This window comes from Dipteris shenzhenensis, chromosome 30 (genome assembly GCF_047967505.1).
Source record: "Dipteris shenzhenensis isolate YYH24624 ecotype China chromosome 30, Dip_SZ_1.0, whole genome shotgun sequence".
NCBI classification, from domain to species: Eukaryota; Viridiplantae; Streptophyta; class Polypodiopsida; order Gleicheniales; family Dipteridaceae; genus Dipteris; species Dipteris shenzhenensis.
Genome location: NC_141625.1, coordinates 1,356,192 through 1,379,913, shown reverse-complemented (window position 1 = coordinate 1,379,913; position 23,722 = coordinate 1,356,192). Strand labels below are relative to the sequence as shown.

General features: G+C 40.2%; 1 protein-coding gene across 1 annotated transcript; it reads right to left on the bottom strand.

Annotated features, from left to right (window-relative positions):
* Window positions 1-13,469: 13,469 nt before the first annotated feature.
* LOC147881590 (G-type lectin S-receptor-like serine/threonine-protein kinase SD2-5) lies at window positions 13,470-16,356 on the bottom strand. The gene has a single exon (XM_087401972.1). The coding sequence runs from the start codon at window positions 16,334-16,336 to the stop codon at window positions 13,703-13,705; it is 2,634 nt and encodes an 877-aa protein (XP_087258098.1). The 5' UTR covers window positions 16,337-16,356; the 3' UTR covers window positions 13,470-13,702.
* Window positions 16,357-23,722: the final 7,366 nt, after the last annotated feature.

The following is a 23,722-nucleotide window of genomic DNA, read 5'->3' as shown; positions in this document are numbered from 1 at the left end:
TTGAGAGCTTATTTTTCCAAACCGTAAAAGGCCCCAAAATGAGCTCCCTTTTTTCCTAATGGTACCACAGCCACTCAACCACCAATGTGATTATCCATGATTGGCCAATTTGTCATTGTTCCTTGGTCACATTTACTTGGGATATCTTTGTGACCATGAGTTCATGATCTTACTGATCTATATCATTAGGTCATCATAACAATTGCATTTCTAGATGATAATCCCTTTTTGCATGCATTTTTAAGCTATGGGGTGTGGTTGTTGGGGATAGGCTTGATGAGCTACAATTAATGGCCATTGAATGCAAAACATTGCAACTTTGAGGCACGTGACCTCACTACTAGAGAGATGCATAACATAAATGTATCATCAAACATCAAGGACTATTTATCAACATGTGCAAGTTTCACTCAATCAAGGGGTTAGTGAAACAATTTATTGTCATTTATGATCCCTCCCTTTCAAACAAGGGTCAGGGGCACAAGGAGTGGATGAGTTATCCCATAGATCTTTTAACTATAGGGCCAATAAAACTACGTACGAAGAAAAGTAGTCAAAACTCATATATTCCACCCTATTTGAGAAAGTTAATCTATTATTTTGTGCCCTCAAGCATGGTTTTTTAAATTCCTTTTTTCAAGTTTCCTAGCCTTGAATCTTGGGTGACTTCTCTAATGGGGAGGAAATAATGACCTCCTTATAGTCTAATCCAACACAAACCAAACCAATCTTTAAGTATTGAGTTGTTCAAAAATCAGTAGGATCTTGCATTCATGATTCAACATTTTGCTTTATAATTATATGCTAGGTTGCCTATCTACAAGCAAGATAGCTTATAGAGCCTAATTGAACATGATCTCTGGTCGGATATCACATGAAACGAACCTTCTTAATTAGTTCAAAGCTTCACAATTCCTTAGGGTCATAATTATTTTCAAGATATAACTTGTGTCGTCAAGTAAACACATCTCCATGCGCATCAACATCAAATGACCACAACCAAATCACAATCGTCAGAGTTGCCTCCGAAAAAATCCTCCCGAAGAGCCATACTTCACATACACCAATTAGAGTTAACTTTCATAGGATGTATCAATTAATCATTCATAACTTGTCAATATCACTTTCAATGAAAATCTCAATTACAACCTATGTAATTACAATATCAACAATTAGTCATGGCCACAATCATAACTTGTCATCCTCACCCTCAATAATAATCTCAATTAAAACCTCTGTGTGATGTTCTTAAGCATAGTAATGACTCATATTCACAATCACAATCACAAAACATGTTTCAATGAGCACATTTACAATCTTAAGTTCAATATCTAAATAATTAGTTGCTAAAAATATACATCAATATAAGCATAAAATGCAACATATCTATAGTACACAAGAGAAACTAGAAACCTAAGTTGAGAAAACCATTTTGATTGGATTCATAGTTTTACTTTGTAGAATGATGTAGTGTATCCAAGATGTCACACTAAAACCTTAGGTAGAAAATGTTATATGCCCTTTGAGATGTTCATTCTACATTCTCTTCATAGGTTCCATGTTACACACCTTATGATTCTCCTTCAAAATTATCATCTCAAGGTGTGCACCTATATATACATGTCCTAGGAGGCATGAACTATTTTATACACCTTTAAGTGTGTGTTGAACTAGCCGTATTAATTTATATACACCATATAACTTGCTTCATCTTTAGAAGAGAGTGGAATGGAATCATGTGCACTCCTCTCTCCTTCAAGTCCATTCAAAAGGAGGTGGCTCAGATTTTAGGAGAGCTTGCTTGGTAAGATATAACTCTACAATCCTGGCTTGGACTCTTTTAAACTCTTTGAAGTGTTTTGGCCTTGGCTTTGCATGATGATGTCCTTCGGATTTTTTGTGGGATCTTCTACCATTGTTTAGCTTTGGAGTTTCAACTTTGGGAAGTTTGATAGACATTAGGGCATGGAGAATAGCTACATCATTATCAAAGACATGGTTTTCTAATCGAGCATTCTCAGCCTCTATTCCAATGCCCCAAGGAAGGCGACTAGGGAGCGGAGGTCTGAGGGCAGGGGGTGTAGTTGTGGAAGGTTGGGAGGTGTGAGGGGGGGTCTCCATAAGGAGGGGTGATGGAGGCAGGCTAGAGGGAGTAGTACAGGGAGGGAGGTTGGTTGTATAGGCTATAGGGAGCCGTACCACAGGCAAAATTGCTGTCATAGGGGAAGTTAGTGAGAAGCATCACCAACGGCGATGGAAGGTAGTCCTACTGGTTTTAAGCCTCAAATGGGTCAAGACAGAGGTAATCACCACCGGGATCACCCAAATTGGCAAGGATAACACAAGAGCCCTTTGGATCCCATATATAAATAACATAAGATCCCTTTGAAGACAAAGGGAAGGGAAGGTTGTGAGACTCAACATAGGCCTTGGCGCCATATGACTTAGCATATGCCTTGGCGCCAGATGGGCCCAAGTGGTTGTAACAAAAGAGAGAGAGAGAGAGAAAGTGGTATAAGGAATAGGGTTGGCCCTCCCTTCAAAAGGTGACTTCTATAAAAAGCCAAGTGGTTGACTTTGGCCTTCATTGTTGTATGCAACCTTTGAGAAATACAAGCTCTCTTCTTGCTCATGTGTTGAGATTGAGGTTTGCTTGCTCTCCTTGATTGCCTTTGGCATTTTCCACGATCCCCCTTCACCTTATTCTCCTTCTCCCTCCCCTTCCCTTTTTCCCTCCCCCTCCTCTCTCTCTCTCTTTCTCTCCCCCTCCTTCTTGGTAAAAGACCCATTGCAGCGACTTGGTAGGCACTCGAGTGACACAAGTGAAGGCTTCAATATGCAATTCTCTCACAAGGACTTACATGGGAATGAGGAGCTTTGTCGGCACACTTCCACAAGGAGTTTCACAGGAGTGAGGAGCTCCATCAACACACTTCCAGCATCCCCATGACGCATGTGTCTCCACCATACAACACATCTTTGGCACTGTTGCTAGGGAGATACGAGGTATGCTTTTGCATTTGTTTAGCTTCCTCCCATAAACAACCCATTGCACATGCCCTTAGGCCTTGTTAGTGGAGATTAGGAGTGGATTGGAAGCCGAAACTAGTAAAGGAGTGATTTTAGAGTAGGAAAGCTCACTTCTCAACTTTCTATCCATAAAGCCATCGTCTTGCAATTGAGCTTGTTTTTGCATGATTTTTAATATTTGTTTATACAAGGAGGTAGCTAGAATGACTGCTTAGCTAGTTGTAGTGTCAAATCCAACTAAAAACACTTGAAAATGAAGATTGGAGTGGAATTTCAAAGTGGTTTTCAGTGCTTGATAGTCCAACTTGTAGAAACCACTTGTTTGCATGCAAAATCTATTGTTTTGTGATATTTTTTGTTTGTGGTAGGTAGTTTAGGTCCTTAACAACCCCCCATGCACAAAAACATGGAACACAACTTGGAGAATCACCAGAAATCATCAAAAGGGAGTCGGTGAAACGGTGTGTTCCCAAACAATTTGTATCCCCACGACCCATCGCCATAGCTATATCCTACTGACCTGACACATGTTAGTCACCTAGTCTGCCACCTTATTTATGTCTACTATCCCATCGGCTTGGTAGGCATTGACCCAATTCCTTAAGACTATCCCCATGACCTATCGACATACAACTAACTCTCCAACCGGTGCCATCTGGTATCCCTCCAAGGCAAGCCATCCCACCGCTATTGCTTTAATCCTAACCCATCGACCCGGAGGCATACCAACCTCAACCTAATCTGCAACACATGTCACAGATGATATCCTGCCGACCATCGCCTTAAGATTATTCATACGACCCGTTGGCATACAGCTAACCCTCCGACTGGAGGGATAGCTCTGGGAATAGATTCTATGACAAAAATAAATAAATACAAAATTGAATTTGAAGTAGGGTGTACCCTCACAGTGATCTCATACATGCACTTGAGGTCTAAGAGAATTTTGTTCAAGGAGTCAGAGCCCAAGAATAGCATTTTAAACTACTGGCAACCTACCTTTTGCCCTAGTTTTGGTTCAGCTCCAACAAGGAGTTTGATCCCTAGTTTTCACTCAGTGTTAGGGCCCCAACGTAGCGATCCCTCTAGTTTGGACAAGATTGAGAGCTTACGAGGAAATGCAAGAACCCACTTGCCTGAGGGCCTTCGACGCCCCCTACACCAGCATAGCTCCACCTCCTTCCCCTACTCCTTTCGTAGCCTCTAGATTTTAAGGGGGAATATATCCAACATGTTCAAATGGTTAGGCCAATCGGATTCATCAGAAATGGAGAACCCTTTTGCTACAATGCCCATGGAAATGGGAAGCCAGTGACACCCAGTCCTTGAGCCACATGTAGGGAGGACTGAGGCTATCTTTGTGGACTCAGGACCCACAATCTTCATGGGGCACCCTGACTTAGAGTGCATGGAAGATGAAAACCCATGGATGAGGTCCTTTGCGAGACAAAACCGCGGCCTTAGAAATGCACACGATTTCCAAGGGGGGAACTCTTATGAACCTCCAACCTTCTAGGTGTCCCCAACATTCACCAGCTATGTGACCTTGCAAGTTCCACCTTATAGACCGATGCAAGGAGCGTCCATGCAGATGCCTGGAAACCCACTTCCTCCTGAAGCCTGACAGTTTACTCCCATAGTTTTGGCCCCGATGTACGAGGGAGTGAGCCACACAGCCCCAACGCAAGTACCAATACCCTAGTGAACCTCTAGGGCTACTCGAGCAAGGCTTGAGGCCACCTCTACACGCTATTAGGCCCACAATAGTGCCGCCTCCACAAGCTTCCCAAATAGTGCTATTGAATGAGGTGATGCACATTTTGGTGGACGCACTAGGAAGGGGAGGCGCTCCACCCTCGACTATACCTATATTTTCTGCAGGGATCACCAATCACTCTAGGAGTCAACCCATAGCCATATCCAATTTGATCACCAAATGCATTTGGCCTCAACCTAGATGGCAAGGCAGGCCAATGGTATAGGGCCCTCAGCCCAAAGGAGAAAGTCAACTGGGAGGTGTTATGGAAAGCCTTCATTGTAGGGTTCACCCACAGTGGTCATAAGTGGAGTCCAATTAATCAATTTTATCAAGTGAAATAGAATGAGAGTGAATCCCTTCAATACTACATCGGTAGGATCAAACCCTCAATTCCCGCTACGAACCGAATGAGAGGATGAGCAACAAATGACTATTGCCATGCTTCCTCATCGGATTGGTGGATCCAAAGCTACATGACCACTTAATGGTTATGAACCCCACTTCTTTCGAACTATGCAACAAGGTAGCCATCTCGTATACGTGATAATATGACGGATAAGGATGTCAAGGACAAAACTACAGCTCCATTTGAGGTATCACCAGTAAGGTCTTCCAGTACAGAGCCTACTAAGGAGGAGGATAAAGAGTCCAAGGGGATAGATATGGGCGAGTTGGCCTCTAGTCTACTGAATTAGCTGGGCTAGAAGTGGAAGGCAAGAACCTCCAAGGAAACACCGAGTAACCCCCAGTTATTCCCGAGAAGAGACAATGTGTGGTGTCGGGTATCCAACGATAATCACCCTTCAAATGAGTGCCCCGCAGACCTCAGAACAAGGCAAGCCCTCTACTGTGCACACTGCTATAGATGGGGGGAGTCATGATACCTCTCATTGCCAATTCCCAAAGGTCCTCCTCCAATTGATCTACTAGCCAAGGCCCCAATCGTCCCTAACGGTGCCACCCAACCCGATGAATGTGCAAGGGGCCTCTTAAGCCAATCCTGGGAAATATAGGGCACAACATGCTCCATTATTGCCACCCATATTAGGTCCACAACTCTACCCCAAACCTCGTATAACTCCAATCAACCAAGTATTGGTGGAAGAACTAACTACTGATTGGGAACAGCCAGATCATGATCACAGACATCCCAACCATCATCCTTACAAGGAGGGAAGTGGCATCATAACCCACTACTTGTTACATGAGGATCGCATGTTCTAGTATATCAAATCCATCTGGTAGAGTAAAGCTAGCTGATGGTGGCAAAACTACTGAACCCTAAGAGTTCTCACCGATATTAACATTAAGTTTTTTGGCTTTTGAAACATAAATACAATTCAAACACATACAATAGCACCAAAAATCGAATATGCACGGAAACTCATAAAAGACAAGTGGGAATCACTAGGTACAATCTCCCCCCTCGAGGTGTGTGGCTCGTGATCCCACACCAAGAGTATTTATAATATTTCAATAAGCACATGAGCCATAGATACAAAGTCACGTATTCATCTCTTGATCATCCCTTTTCCATACTTTTCTCTTGAGCATCCTTTAACCTTACTTTTCTCTATGTCACTCCTTTTCTCACGTACTCATCCAAATTTACATGTCAAAAGTGGAAGGCTTTTAAGAACTCTCCCTTATCCAAAATGTAATGACCCTTGGCCATTTAATACATCACATAACACTAGCACAAAACCATGGCATTTAGCCTTTATTCCCTCAAGCGTGTTTACTCCCATCCGTCCATGTCATTTCCTGTACTCAATAAACCAATCCACCATTAGTCAAATACTTAGCGCAATGATATACATCATATGATTAGCCAAGCATGCTAAGTAATGGTCTTTACAAATGACAATCCATTAATGTGAGTATTTCTAAATGGCATCACCCATGATACTTATTAATGGCACACATTTAGTTAGGCATCCCTGACTAAACCCAAGCATTTAAATAGAACCCCCGCCATGTGTGGTGCGATCCTATAAATACTTTACATCATTTCAAACAAGAGCTTTGAGAAATACTTTCTCGTAACATTCCCTCTTGCTTAAAGTGCAACTAACCTCAGTTGTGATTCCATTTATATGAGTTAAGGATATCAGGATGGTCTCGGAAAAACTGCTCAAGGAACCACTGTGCATTCTCTTTTGGATGATTTTTAAACTTCAATAAATAGGAGTTATAAGTCTTTCCTTTGTGCATTGTTCTTTGCTGATTATCTAGAATCAGGCTCCAGAACTTCAACTTCATCCACAATCAAAGGTGGTTCTTTATATACAAGATGTGTTGGTAATTTTCCTTTAAAAGGTTTCAAGAGATGAATGTGAAAGGCATTATGAATCTTTCAATGATTTGGCAAGTCCAAACGATAAGTCAAGTCGTTTACCTTAGCGATAATCTTGAAAGGTCCATAAAACCTTGGTGCTAATTTCACTGCAGGGCATTTATCAACACTCTTTAAATGCCTCTTTTCAATTCGTAGAAGGACAACATCTCCTTCCTTATACATCATATGTTGTCTTTTCTTATTTGCTTGCTTAGTATACTTCTCTTGAGCTCTCTTAATGGCTTCAGTCACTTCTCTCATGATCTAATTATAGTTTCTTGTAAAATCATCTACAGCTTCTATCTTTTGACTAATCCTTATGATAGGAATCGGTAATAACTTTCCATAGATTATTTCGAATGGAGCTCTTCCTATAGTAGAATGGATTGTATTGTTATAAGCAAATTGCAATAAATGCAAATACTTATCCCAATATCTACCTTGAGCATCAACATATATCTGCTGCATATCCATGATAGTATTGTTGATAACCTCCGTTTGTCCATTTGCTTCAGGATGGAAAGCTGAAGTAAAATCCACCTTGGTGCCAAGATTTTCAAATAAAGTTCTCCAAAAGGCACTACAAAACTTGGAGTCTTGATCTGAAACTATAATCTTTGGTAATCCATGATGTGGAAAGACATACTTCAAATACATGTGTGTCACTTGTGGTGCAGATAATGTCTTTTTACAAGGCAAGAAATATGCTTGCTTGCTAAATCGGTCCATGATAGTCCAAATCATGTTATTCTGATTAAAAGTCAAAGGAAATCCAGTAATAAAATCCATAGATATTTGTTCCCAAGACTGTGAAAGAATAGGCAAAGGCATTAATAGTCCTGGTGTTTTCCCCTTGAAACTTTTAATCTTTTGGCAAATCAAACATTTAGAAACATACTTAGAGACGTCTTTCTTCATTAAAGGCCAATGAAATTCTTTGACAATACTTTGATAAGTTGCAGTCACCCCTCGATGTCCCACATAAGGAGGTTGATGCATTTCCTCCATTACTTGTAATCCAAATGGACTAGTGACGCAAAGTCTTTTCTCATAAAAGAAATATCCATCATTCACTGAATAGCTAGATATAGGACTCCAATTGTTTTGTTCAAGCTTAGTCCATATATCAGAGAAATTAGAGTCATCATGGTAAGAATTTTTCATTGCCTCAAACGACCGTATTTCAATTACTAAAATATTGTTGATTTTCGGTCTTTGACTTAATGCATCCGCAACTGTATTTTCTTTTTTGGGCTAATATTGAATCATTGGCTGAAATTTTTGAATAAAAGAAGCCCATTTGATATGTCTATCAGAAATCAATGGTTGCGTCAAGATGCGCTTAATGCTTTGTTGATCAGTCTTGATCAAAAATTCTGAGCCCATTAAATAATGTTTCCAAATCCTTAGGGCATGTACAACTGCTATTAATTCTTTGTCATAGGTGCTATAATTGAACTCTATTGGCTTAAGCTTTCTACTTTCAAATGCTATCGGATGATTATCTTGCATAAGCATAGATCCAATTCCAGTTCCACTAGCATTAGTTATGACAATAAAGAAAGGTCATGAAAAGTCTGGTAATTGAAGTACTGGAGATTTGACTAAAGCTTGAAATGATTTTTCATGGCTAGAAGTCCAAATGAACTTTGTAGTTTTCTTTAGGAGATAGGTCAGTGGATTTGTTAAGAAAGCAAAGTTCCTAACGAATTTCCTGTAGTAACTACATAAGCCTAAAAATGATCTCAACTCATGTATATCTTTAGGCCTTGGCCAGGTTTCTATACATTCCACTTTCTTTGGGTCTACTTGAATACCTTCACTTGAAACGATATGACCCAAGTATTCAATGCGATCTTGAAAGAATAAACTCTTCTTAGAATTGATGTATAATTGATTTTCTTTTAAAAGAGAAAAAGTCTATTTTAAATGTTCCTTGTGATCTTCAGTATTTTTGCTAAAAACCAATATGTTATCAAAGAATACTACGACACAATCTTGATGCTTTAGAAAGATTTGGTTCATCATTCTACTAAAAGTAGCTAGACGTTGGTCAAACCAAATGGCATAACTACAAACTCAAAATGACCCGTTTGCATTCTGAAAGCAGTTTTGCAAACATCTTCGTCCGTCATTCTAACTTGATGATAACCAGATTTAAGATCAATCTTGCTAAAAACTTTAGCTCCTCTCAACTTGTCAAGTAAATCATCTACTCTTGGAATTGGATACCAATTCTTGACTACAAGTTTGTTAAGTGCTATAATCCACACACATCCTAAATGTGCCATTTTTCTTTTTCACCAAAAGAATTGGAGCACCATACGGGGAGCTACTTGGTCTAATCAATTTTCTTTCTAGCAATTCTTCAATTTGTCTTTGAATCGCTTTTTTTTCTAAGATGTTTACTCGATATGGAGCTCTACAAGGAGATGAATTTCCAGGTGAAATCTCTATGTGATGATCTTCAAGTCTAGACTTTGGGTAAACTTGGGGATAATTCGTCCAAGAAACAATCCAAAAATTGTGAGATAAAATCTTTATAATCGTCATTCGATTTAATTTGTGCAGCTGTAATTGAATTAACCAAAACCAAAAATGATTTTTCACCCTTCCTAAAAGCCCTTTTAGCTTGTGTGTGATTCAACAAAGGATTCATTTCATTCTTTATTTGTCCCTTTAAACAAATTTGACTATCCTTGTGTGTGATCCACATTTGGTGAGTGTTATAATCAACATCAGGATTAAATTGATATCGCCACGGCATTCCCAAAATTATATCTTTTCCACTAAGAGGTGCTACTAAGAAATTTCTCCTTTCTTTATATGGATCAATCGTGAGTTCCAAATCTTTCACTTCATTCAAGCAATTATATCTAGTCCCTATAAAAGTAGCTTTAACCTTGTACTGTGTTGGTGAAACTTTAAGATTCATTGCTTTTACTAATCATTCAGAAATGAAATCGTGTGTACTTCCATCATCGTGTAGAATAAGAGTTTCCTTCTCCTTTATTTTCCCCTTCATTTTAAGCAATGCATAAGGAGAAAACTTACCTAATTTACCTGAGTCAGAAGTGTTACCCTCTTGCTTGACTTCAACAATCACATTAATCTTTACGGTTGATGTCTTCTTCTTTTCTAGACAATTATTTGCATAATGTCCCTCTTTGTGGCAGTTGAAACAAGTTCCCTTCTTTAAGTCAGTCTTCTTTTCTTCTTTTGCTTTGTCGCAGTCCTTCGAAGATGTAGTTGATGGTGCAAAGCGAGAATACAACTTGAACTTAAACTTCTTGTCCCTCTTATGAAAAGGAACAAAAGGTTTACTCTTTTCTCCATCCTTGGGTATCCTGTTCTTTCTTTCACAACTTGTAGCAAGTGATATGGCCGAACTCAAAGAATGAGGATGAAACATGTTGATCTCGGCTTTTATTTTAGCCCTAAGACCAAATACAAATTTTCTCTTTTGTTCTTTCTCAAAAATCCTATCTATGGTTTGAAGTTGAATGAGAGATTGCCAAAATCTCTCAACATATAAAGCAACATTCTCTTTTTCAAGTTGATGCAAACTATCCCATTGTTGATAGACTTTTGACTTGAATTATGTCGAAAGAAAATATTTCTTCAATTCCTTCCAAGTAGTTGGTTGTCTTTTACTATTTTTGACATTCCACCATGGTGCCACATTGTCAATAAGATGGTTAACAACACATTTAATTTTATCTTTTTCAAAAAACCATTCACCCTGGAAATCATCATCATGTTGACTAATCCATGCCAAAATGATTTTTGCATCTTTTTTCCCATCATATTATTGAAAAGTATAAGATTTCCCACTAATTTTATTTTCCTTTTTCTCTCTCAATGCAGATTTAATAGCTTTACGAATCACTCCCTTAGAATCAGATCCCGATGAAGTCTCATCTCTCCCATGTCTCTTTCTTTTCTTGCTCTTAGATCTCTCAAGTTCTTTTTCTAACTTCTCTTGTTGATCTCTCTCTTGCAAAAGTTGAAGGTGAAGTGCATTAATTTGCTCTTGAATCGTAGGAGAGGGTGGAAGATGCTGTGCCATTTTGTGGAAGCAAATAAATTCTCTTATACTCAATAAATAATGAAATGTATCACTTCCACGTTATGTATCTTATGCAATACACACACTCATTTCTTTTATATGTTATGATGGGTAGGTTGGCACATAAGTTGGTATCTGCTATTGGGAAAATCAAGCAGCACCAAGGTAACTTAGTAGACAAAAAAGATTTTAAAAAATGCTTAACAACGTTGCAAAAGGATGCACACACCTATGGATGGAGAGTGGGCTACAACTGCATGTTCATCCTCAATGAAATTTTTGAACAAAACTCGCATCTCTCAATGAAAGCATATACAAAGATTGACCTATAGGCATTTATGGCTGAGACAATTTGCTACAATTGGGATACAACATGCAATTGAAGTAGGCGAGAATCAATTTACACTCAAAGCAACGCAGCAGGTGATTGAGTCTCCAAAAGCATCACAACTTCCATCAGAGTTGGAGATATAGTCTACACCCAAAGAATCTACACCAAAAGCATCCCAACTTGGAGGGAAAGAAGAGATTGAGTCCCTCTTGAAGGAATGATAGCCTGTAGAGGAATTAGAGATTGATTCTAACTCCAAAGTATCATATCCTTGAGAGGAAGCATCACAAGAGTCTATAGACTCCATTGTGAAGAATGTAAATGACATTATTGTAAAGTAGTCCAAATTTCTTGTAATAAAAACAATAGGAATTGACTCATTATGTTGTTTTTGTAAGTTATGTTCAATGTCTGAGAGAATGAGGGACATTTACTCACAATGTAAATTTATTCCATGTGTATTATATAATTATATGGATGCCTAATGATATGGCTCTTTAGAAATATTAAATGTGGTGATGAAAATATAATTATTATATTGAGGCAAGAAAGAGCATTATAAAAAAAATTTCAAGCAAAAAGCATTCTCCTTTTTTGTTGCAAAAAAACACACATTAAAAGCATCCATATAATATCCAAAATGCAACATGCACAAAAAATATGCAAATGTAAGTGAATTTTAGTATTAAAATGCAAAATAAATGCAATGATAAAGGATTTGAAGCAAAATCTTCAAGCATCTAGGCAATATCTACAATGCTATTTGCACACAAAAAAAAGAGGGTGGAGCCAAATATTCCATTGGCTTTTGGTGATATGATGATCATACTAACTTCAATATCTAATCATGAATTCTTGTTTCAAAATTAATGCATGCATGTTTGTTTCAGAATTCATGCTTTCAACAAATTCATGTTTCTCAAAATTTCATGTTTTTCACAAATTCATGCCATGCATGTTTGTTTCAAATTTCCTCTTTTTTAGACTCCAAAAGTGAGAGAGCAGAAAAAAGTGGGACTTGGGATTTTCCCATTTTTCCTAATACAGTCTTACATGGACAAATGATTTATTGCTCGTGCTGACTAGCCTTGTTTCAGATTACAAACCTTCCTATTCCAACTAATCAAAGCTTCCGATGTGGACTGATGACCTGAGCTCACCACGTTTGTGTCTATTGCTCATATGAAGACAGACTTGATTGACTTGATTATGGACCTTATGAGCAGCCGCCCTACATTAACTACTAGACAACAACATATTTGTGGGAAACGACTCTTATAATAGCTTCTCACAACAACCTGCATAGGCTTGAGGCCAAAGAAGAAGAAGCATGACTGCCATCCTCTTGACCTTATAGGAGCTATAGAAGTGTCACGGCCCTTGCATGGACCAATTGGGCCCCTTTGACCAACCACACCTTCTACATGCACAAGCCAACCATTCTTTGTCAACTCACAAGGACAAAGCCTACGCCATACCAAACCTTAGAGATAGATCTACCATGAAGGTTTCTTGCTAGCATCTATTTATGATTCACATTAGTGCTTATCACATTCATGCGATGTTGCAATCTTAGTACTAATTTACCTGCGCTTAGCATTTGAGGATGAAGTTTAAGATAATGGTTTTTACTCACTTATAATTAACCTTCCTGCTTTCCATCATGCAACAAAAAACCATGATTGCCAAATCACAAAGGAGTTATCATGCTACTGTCCAAAAGTGTAATTGCACTATCGACAAGGATGCACAACAAAGTAGGACGATGTAGTCACATTGTAAAATACCAAGAATAATGAGAAACGATAAAAGACCAATGGAGAACATAGAGGTTGCAAGCGAGAAAAGACAACTAGGATGGAGAAAAGACCCATAAATGGCATACATTCTCATTTGTTGGCATGGATTGATAATTAACTAATATAGTAAAACAAGCCCTAACATGATGCATACAAAACTGGATCCATGGCCTTCCAAAAATGGCACATTACATAATGATAACGCCAAAGTGAATACATGTTTAAGAAGACAAGCAATGTCCTTCAAGGATGTGCCTAGGTGTTTGAATACAAATTCAATATGAAAATTTGATGTGAGGTGGGATGGAAGAGCATGGACAAGGATAGAGAGTTGGGTAGGATGCGGGAATGAGAATGCAAGGTTTAGAAGGTTGGTTTATTGCATATGGGAAGAGGCAAGGAGTTGTGAGGAGGGCATACTAGAAGGGGAGTTGCCTTCAACATTGGTAGTAGACATGAGCTCAGATGAAGTAGCATAGGAAATAATGGACATGGTAGCTTGAGAGGTAGAACATGATAAGAAATTATCAAAGGAGGGAGAGGAGAGAAGGGGAGGTGGAGGGACATCGATCACACCCTCAAGCATCTGGACCAAGGTAGCCATGGTGGGCCGAGTGGCAGGCCTTGATTGGACACACCAGAGTGCTATACTCACCAAACGCTTGAGGCTAGCAAGGGGCACGCTACCTTGAAGGCGTGTGTCGAGCAATTGGGTCAGGTCGTGGCCATGCTCCTCGGCTAGGACCGCGGGTGGGGGGCAATGTAGGGGTGGAGGTAGCGATGCGGCGACGGCGGTAGCAGTGCGCATGGCCCAAGTGGGCAAGTAGCCGATGTCACCACCAAGGCACCGTCGCCCGCTCACCAGCTCGAGCAAGACAATGCCAAAGCTATAGACGTCAATACGGGGGGTGATGGTGGCATCCCGGAGCCACTCTGGGGCGAGATAACCCCTCGTACCTTTAAGGGTGGTCATGGCGAAGCTCTGGTGGCCACCTGGCACAAGCTTGGCAAGGCCAAAGTCAGCCAGCTTGGCACCCTTGTTGGAATCCAGAAGAATGTTCTCTGGCTTCACATCGCAATGCACGATCCTCTCTTCAGATTCATGATGAAGGTAAGCCAGGCCTCTGGCTGTTTCCAGTGCTATTCTGCACCTCATCTCCCAACCAAGCACCCCCCTTGAAGAATCTGTTTCCTTTGATTTCGATTCAAACAGCCATTTATCTAAAGATCCGTTCTCCACGTGCTCATACACCAGTAGCCTCATCCCTTCTTCCATGCAGAATCCTCTCAGCCTCACTAGATTCACGTGTGATATGCTCCCAATCGTTGCAACTTCTGCCCGAAATTGATCCCAGCTCTGATCCTGCCCTCCTTCCAGTTTCTTGACGGCTATTTTGATCCCAGACGGAAGAACACCTTCGTATACTGACCCAAAAGCTCCAGCACCTAGTTTGATGGAGAAGTCTTTGGTTGCAGCTTGGAGATCTCTGTATGAAAATCTTGGAGGAAGTCGAGGAAGCTCAGTTAAGAAATGCTCCTCCGTCCCCGACATTCTCCGGTGTCTAGTCTTTCTGTAAATGCAAAATGCCACAAACAAAGACAGTACAGCAAATGCTACAATTCCACCTACGATTCCTATCGCTTCCCATTTCTTGGAAGAGTCTCTCTCGGCTACAATTTTTAGGAAGAGAAGCTGACTGTCGTTCGCAGCTTTCGACACCGTTTGCAGGGCTGAGAAAAGCGAACATGAACGAGTCCTGGAATCATAGAGAGCAGCCATGCAGCTGCAGTTTTCCAAGCATAATGTCTGGCAATCCTTTGGAGATTTGGGTGAAAGCGCGGACATCTGAGGATGAAAGGAGACGTTCACAGTGACCAAGGTAGACCCCTTCGACGTGAAGCAGCCGGCATTGTTTCCAAAATTTATCGATGGCTCACATCCTGAAGAGCTGTGCTTCTTGAAACCTGTTGGACAACTGCACTGAGCAGTCGCGGGATCGCATATACTGAATTGCTCTCCACATTGGTAGGGGTTTTCGCAGGCAGCCATTGATGAGTTATAAAAGAGTGTCCAATTTCGGCCATTCCTGTAAAATGCCTGCAAGTTGCCGGATGAATTATCTATGAGAAGGGCTCTCCTCGTGCCCTGCGGTACGACTTTGACTGTTGGCATTATGGTTCCAAGAAGGGTCGACTGGTTGTCATAAAACGTTATGCCATCTTCTATCGTTGCATAAGCTACTCGCTTCGAGTTGGAGCCTACGCTGTGACTCCAATACACGAAAGGTGTGCTATTATTATTTCCGTTCGTGTAGAGAAATAGCCGACCCTGGCCTAATTTCATGCCATACGTCCCTGCAACACTGAAGTGAGCGTTCAGAACTGGAAGCGAAGAAAAGAGTGTAGTGTTTGTGGTAAAATTCATGCCTGATACAACGTAGAAAACTGGACTCTGCTGGAAACTCTGCCACACAGGGCGTCCCTGTGCACCTTTCAACACCAGATTGCCAGACTCCTCCAAGACCAAGCTCTGGACGCCCGATCCGGCAGTGCCGGTACTCCAAGACGTGCGGCTTCCATCGGACTGCAGTGACAAATCGCCCGTGTCACTTAGCCTCAGTTGACAAGCAGTGGCTGCTAGCAGATTCGCATTATTGGCAGCCCAAAGCTGCGGCGAGATTCCTATCTTCGTGTTCCTCACTCCAGCCATGCAGTAAGTGCCGGTAATGTCTTGCCAGACTCCAAGCTCCAAGACATAGCTACCATTGGAAGATTCCAGCAGAGGGCGGCTATCACCGACGTCAGGGCTACCGTCGGGAGGCAAAAGAGAAGCTAAGGGAACGGATGTTTTGTTGGAGGGGCAACAAGCGATATTTTGTTGGGCGATGGTGAAGGAGAGGAGGAATGCGACAAGGAGCGTGGAAAGGAAGACTGAAGGGACAAATTTCATGGTAGAAGTGGATGGTATAAGATTGAAGCTCACAAGCTTATGGGTGATACCAAAATGCATTCAAGGTTGGAGGCAAAATCCTTTACAATTAGATTACGTGTTTTGAGCTGGTCAAAGATGACTTTTTTCCGAAAGCACAGCCGGGCAAAACTGCATCTCCTGTGCAATCCAGCCCACATTCAACACTCACGTGGCCTTTACATAATAATAAAAAAGTACAAATAGGACTTTTTTCCCAACGCACAGCCTGGCAAAACTGCATCTCCTGTACAATCAAGCCCACATTCAACACACACATGGGCTTCTGGAGCCTTGCTTTAATGAAAGACTGCAAGTGATTTATATTCACGGGCCTACCCTAATTTTAAAGTGGGTTTGAAGTACATGTTAAATAATGGAATTGTCAATCCAATATGCAAAGTTTGTTCTATAGAAATTGTCCTTGGAGTGGCCTTTTGTCCAAATATGATCTAAAGTGGACCCATATATTGTCGTTGGAACATCAATGTGTTGTTTAAGGTGTTGTAAGTGCATAAATTCTTTTAAAGTTACTTGTTGTCTTGTTTTTTTTATGGTAATCAATGTTGAAGTCACCAAGGACATAAGTGTCTATGTTAGGGTTAACTTTCTTTAGATAAGGTTTTTGGGAGTGTGTTAATTTTTGCGCTTAGGTTTTTGTAAATGTTTATTACTACTATTTCCGTCAGTGTTGATGTTTGGAAAGTAGTTAGCAGTGCTTTTGTGCCTTGGTCATGCACGTAGTAGTAGTGAAGGAGCTTTACTCTTTTTTTGTAATGGGGAAGAAAGAAAGGGAGAAAAGAGAGGAAAAGGGAAAGGGAAGTAAAGGGAAAGAAAGGGAAAGGGAAAGTGAAGGGAAAGGGAAGGAAAGGAAAAGTGAAAGGGAAAGGAAAGGAAAGGGAAGGGGAAGGGAAAGGAGAAGGGGAAAGGATAAAGGAAAGAAAAACTTGGGAAAACCAAACAAAACCAACATATGTGATACAACTTCGAATCTTTTATGCTTGCAAGGTTTGGTGGTCGTCGTCCCTAGTTGTGGAGAGTTGCTTGGAAGGTGTGGAGGATCAGTGCAAGGCTGGGAGAGAAGAAAGAAAGCGACAATATTTGAGATTGTGTTTTAGCTCATGTAGCATATTAGCATCGAAAGAGCCTTTACTTGGGGATTTAATCTTTTGGTCTAAAAATTTTAATGCTTGTCCCTGTTCCAAGTCTTGATAGAGTTTAAAAGATGATGGCATGAAATGGATTGTAAAGTTTTGAAACCTATGAGTATTGTTTTAGGGTCTGTACCACTAGGCTATTAAGTAATATTATATGCCTCTTTCCTTATAATAGTAATACAAATCCTTCCTCATCCCCCTCCCCCTTTGGGAACTTGGAAGTCCTTTCCTCTTAAATGCCTTTCATAAGTGGTCCCCTCTCACCAATCTCAGAGTCCCTCCCTTTTTAATGCCCCTCCCCCCCCCCCCTTTTATTTTAATCAAGCTCTCTCCCTCCCCCAAGTGAAACTAATTATTGCCCCCCCCTTCCCCCTTTATGCTTAAATATTTTTGCCATCATACACCACTCCCCTCTCCCCCCCTCCCCCAACTAATTAATTAATATGATCTTTGAATGTTAAGGGAACCTATTTGCATCGGGACCTTGTGGGTCCATGATGTTGGTTTTCCATGGCCAGGTTCGACATCCATTTACCAAATGGGATGAAAATTGGCAGTCCTCTAATTCACAATGATATAAAGATTCTTGCATTATTACATTTGGTATAAGATAAAGGCATTTTTTAAAGGGTCCGTATCCCTTTTCACCATGCATCAAAAATACGTTTGGGTGGTCTTCTAGTCATTCAAATGGGACCCAATGGCCACAAAATTTTCAAGGGCCGTAAAATCACCTATATTGAGGCCCGTGAAAATTATCATGGTCATCAAGTTCTATTTTCATGGTCAATAGTGAATATTCCCTTGTTTTTGCCCATGCATCCTCTCTGAGGGAACAAAAAAAAGCCTTGATGGTCTTCTAGTCATGCAAATGGGACACGGTGGCCATGATACTTTTTAAGGACCTCAAAATCACATATATTTAGGCCCATTCAAAGTTTCATGGCCATTGAGTCCCATTTGCATGGTCAATAGTGAACATTTCCTTTTTTTTGCCCATGCATCCTCTCGGATGGCACAAAAATGCCTCCCCAACTGGGTACATGCATAACTTAAAGAGTATCTTTACTTCACATGGAAAACTTAAAGAGTGTCTTTACGTCACATGGAAAACTAAGTGGTCTAAAGTTGCATGATTGGCATAAAATGATTCAAGTAACATTACTTCCACTTTAGTTGCACGATTGGCACAAAATGATTCAAGTAACATTACTTCCACTTTAGTTTGATCCATTTTTAAAGTCTTGTTTGAATTTGACAAACACATCATGTTGTTTCTATAGTATGTACTTCCAATTGCTTTCTGGGGATGTAGTACTAAAGATGCATTAGAGGCCATAAACAAGCTCATAATATTCATAAGGTATGTTAGAGGGTCTACAAATGCATGCATAAATTTTGTACTCATTACAAAGTAGTCCCATTGCTTATCGACATGTAAATGCAGGTGGATATCATTAAAAGAGATTAAAAAATCATCCATTCTTCAAATGAGATTTCTCATAGTCAAAGCCATATGTTTGATTGAAAAGGCATTTACAAGGAGTATCATGGACATCCAATTGCATTTGTTCTTGCACTTGGTAGATGAAGTGGCATATGTAGGCACTTTGCATAGTTAATGGATGGTTTATGAAGGTGTTAAAAGGGTATGTAAGATAAAAAGCTAGACCAAAGGGAAGCATGGCAGAAGGTGTTGGGGAGTGGGAGTGAAGGAGGACATCATGGAAGAGAGTATCGGAACCAAATGGCAAAATGTTCCATTGAGTTGAGAGGAAGTCCTCTCTTTTATAGAATGGGAGAGAGGGTGGCCTAAATCAATGTCACCTCTCCTACATCAAAGGAGGTAGCTCCTAAATCATAGGAACTCCACAATCATAGGCACCACCCCATGTGGGGGCCTTTGCATTACATCATCACTTGTGTCATGGCCTATGGCACTAACTGTGCCTCTTCTACACACACACACACACACACACAACCATATGACTGCTAGTGGATGCACACATGCTCCTAGCAAGCCCTTGATCACACATATCCCAGCATACCCCCCCTTAAGGGTTTGCCTCTTGCTATGTCAAGGATACATCTAGTCACATAGTTTCACATGCCATTTCATGGTGGTCAAGGATAAATCTATGGATAGGATCTCATGCTAGCAAAGGTGCCCAAGTGTCAAGGTTTACAAAAATGGGATAGACCCCAAATGGTTATCTCCCTTACATGTACAAGGATGAATCTTAGGCCTTTGTGTGGACCTAGTTTCTTATGTCTACAAGAGGTACCATGGGAGCAAACACATATCACATGGCCTACATCATATGGCGACCAGAGGTGATTTACAAAAGACAAAACACATAGCATTCTTTTTGGAGTACTATTCCAGGCAGAGAACCTAAAAAATTTGACCAAGTGATGATAAATAAAGTTCAAAAGACAAAGTGCTCAAAAGGCATAGTCTTTATCTTCTACCACAAAGTTCGATTCTTCATTTGTTGATGGAGTTCTCTCTTCAACTAGATTTGCCATGTTTTTCTTCTTCTTATTGAAAAACTTCTCTGAATGATTTTGCTTGCCACAATAAGTGCAAGGATTGATCTTGTAGCAATCTTTTTCAATATGATTTGTCTTTCCACAATGCTTGCATGCCTTGTACTTGCTCTTTGATCAAAACTTTACTACAAGTGCTTGTGTGTGCACTTGACCCATTCTTGAAGTGTTCTTCCCATCAATGTGATGAATATATTCATCAATAAGAACCAAAGCAATAATTGCTCGAGCCTTTTCACCTTTTATTGTCCATCCTATTTCACATTTTCTTGTTGAAGGTTTCTTATTCTTTCCACAAGCATTATTCCATATACCTTTCTTCATGAACTTGACCTTGGTCTGCCAAAAAGTATGGAAATAATGACCATCTATCTTACTCATGTTAGCTATTAGGAAGGTCTTACCTCTTACAATGCAATGTCTATTCCTTCACAAAATAGCATTCAAACATATTCAATTCCAAATATATCATAAATGCAAACAATGCTCCAAAGATAAGACTGAAAAATGCCTCAGATCACTTCCAATGGTCAAACATCCAAAAGCCCAAAGATAACTGAGATAATAATGAAACTTTCTAGCACTTAACCATATTCAATGGTTCATATTAACAGCAAATATCACTGTTACCCCCAAATTGAATAGTCTAAAGTTGGAGGGTGCAATTGAAGCTGAAGAGAAAAGCTTTGAGAGGGCTTTCAAAGGAAAATGGAAGCTCTTATTGAGTACTACTTCTAGCAAAGAGGAATGGAAAAATTTCACGTTGTGTCACCATGGAGAGATGCGCCTATTATGACTGAGATTTGTGTGATTTCTCCACAATCACTACACCATTTGAGCTCAAATTTCTTCAGTAAACTCCTTACAACATTACCCTACTATGGCTAAGAGGAATTGATGAATGGTCATGGCTATGGGCAGACTTTTGAGCTAGATTGGCGGGCAAAGAACGAAGCGGCACGATTGCTCAAAGTAAAATTCTATCAATCCCAACAGTGAAGTGGTGCGGCCTAGTGTGGGGAAGTTGGAACCGGATGCATTTTGAAAGTTAACAGTTGGATCAAGAGAAATTGATGCTTCAAGATTTGGGTAGAATTGGAAAAAATAGGTGGCACTTTGGAGCTAGAGTAGGCTAGGAGCATGAGGTGGAAGCTTAAGGAGGATAGAATGGCTCTGATACCACATGTTGGGGAGTGGGAGTGAAGGAGGACATCATGAAAGAGAGTGTGGGAACCAAATGGCAAAATGTTCCATTGAGTTGAGAGGAAGTTCCATCTTTTATAGAATGGCAGAGAGCATAGGCTAAATCAATGGCACCTCTCCTACATCAAAGGAGGTAACTCCTAAATCATAGGAGCTCCACAATCATAGGCACCACCCCATGTGGGGGCCTTTGCATTACATCATCACCTGTGTCATGGCCTATGGCACTAAGTGTGCCTCTTCTACACACACACACACACAACCATATGATTGCTAGTGGATGCACACATGCTCCTAGCAAGCCCTTCATCACACATATCCCAACAGAAGGCTGGCTAGTGTAAGAGTCAATGTTTTAGATTACATAGTTTCTTGTACAACTCATGCCAAACATGCCTCAAATTTGGGATGATAGCGATGACCCATGTATTTTAGGAGAGATCAAACAAGGGAAGGGGAAGCAAAAGAAAATGAGTATCACCTTACAAAAAAAAAAGTGAACACCTTTTGTCTTTACAATTGTGAAGAAATGGAGAAATGGCTCAAACAATATGAAGAAGAAAGAGCTAAAAGAGAGCAGGATAGAAAAGCTTGGCAAAGGGGCCAATAGAGGTAGGAAGTATCCCCTGGAGTTATAAAAATGGCCAGCTAAATGCACCATTGATTGGTTAGAAGACACTCTTGAAGCTACTAGTTGAAGAGGGGATATTGTGATAGATAGGGAGGAGGAATTTGCACGAGGTTGTGATCGAAAGGTATGTAATCATTTTGCCATTTGTCTACAACCTTTTTGTTTAAACTAATGAGAATCCATTACCTTTGCAGTATCACTCCTTCAATGCAATGTCGGTGTATGATAATCATTACGGATTAGAGAAAATTGATGTAAGGCACAACATATTTGATGGAGGAGTCATGGCCAATTTTTCACAAGAGAGTAGAGCTAGTGCCAGGGATACAAATCTCATGCAAAGGCAAAATGGATTATGTTGGAATGATATAAGATATTTTTCAAGTGAAGTTTAGGAAATTCTAAGTACTTATATTTGATGTGAAATGGTTCAAAGTCATTTGTAGAGGTGCTCAAGCTATGGTTAGGAAGGATCCAAGTGGGTTTTTGCCATTAACTCGACAAAAAGTTGGGATATCTTAGTGACACATTTGTGCCACCAATGCACTGTGAGCAACAAGTAAGCATTTTCTTTTATGGATATCATTTGTAGTTCAACTTCATTAAAGGTTATATGAACATACCATGGATTTTTTTTTAAGGTGGTCTTTCAATCCAAACAAGTGGATAACCAGTGGTGGATTGTGATTCAAGTTGTACATAGTAACAAACATGTATTATAAGATGTAAAGTAGAGAAGGAAATGGAAGATCAATAAATATATGGGTTGGAAGCTAGTAGAGGGTTTCTTAGATATAATGATTTTGGAGACCTTGATCTACATGCTAAAGATGTGCAAGACCTAGCCACGGATGATTGAGAGGACGAGCATCAATCTCACAGTGATTATCATGAGACATTTAATATAATAGCTAATAAATTAGATTGAAATATTTGACATAAAGTGGAAGCTGAGGATATTAGAGGGATAGGGTTGGTATCATTATTATGCTCCTAATTCATTTAGAACAATTGATATAATTAAAAAATAATATCATGACACATTCCATATAATTGAAAAAGAGCACATGAAAAACACATCATGGGAACATGAAATATTAATATGTTTACATTGAATGTGTTTTCTCAAGAAATTTTAGCTACTTTACAATGCTATCATCTAGATTGTTCTCTATGATGTTGTGGGTGTAGACTGCATCCACCCTTCCTCTGTTGGAGCCTGTGATGCTATGGGTATACACTGCATCTCCTCTTCTTCCATTGGAGGCTATGATGATGTTAGTGTAGACTGCATCCCCCCTTCCTCCATTGGAGGTTGTGATGTTGTGGGTGTACATTGCATCTCCTCTTCTTCCATTGGAGGCTATGATGATGTTGGCGTAGACTGCATCCTCCCTTCCTCCATTGGAGGTTGTGATGTTGTGGGTGTACATTGCATCTCCTCTTCTTCCATTGGAGGCTATGATGTTGATGTTGTAGAGTGAATCTTCTCTGCTTCAATTGTATGGTGCTCGCCAATGGCAGCAATTAGGTCTTGAACAACCTTAGCCCTAAATGTATGTAGGTCCATCTCCGTATATGCAGACATTGAGAGATGAGGGCTAAGCCCTGCTAGCTAAGCTCAAATATTTGATCGAGGAGCAACATGCAGTTGTAGCACACTCTCCACCCATAGTTGTGAGCATCCTTTTGTTCAATGACTCTGCAACAAGTTGGTTGAATTGGTCTGAGTGATAGCCGAACTTCTATCCTTTTCTTTCCTTCTCTCTTTCTCCAGCATAGTAGTGAAGGAGGTAGCAATAATTGATTGTTGAGCTAAAGGAAAATCATGTAAAGGTGTAAGAGAGACTGAAGTAGCTATATAGTCTAACATTCCCAAGAGCTTTT

Excerpts from the sequence above, each read along its gene's own strand:
- LOC147881590 (XM_087401972.1), bottom strand. The coding sequence starts at position 16,336 with ATGCATTTTGGTATCACCCATAAGCTTGTGAGCTTCAATCTTATACCA.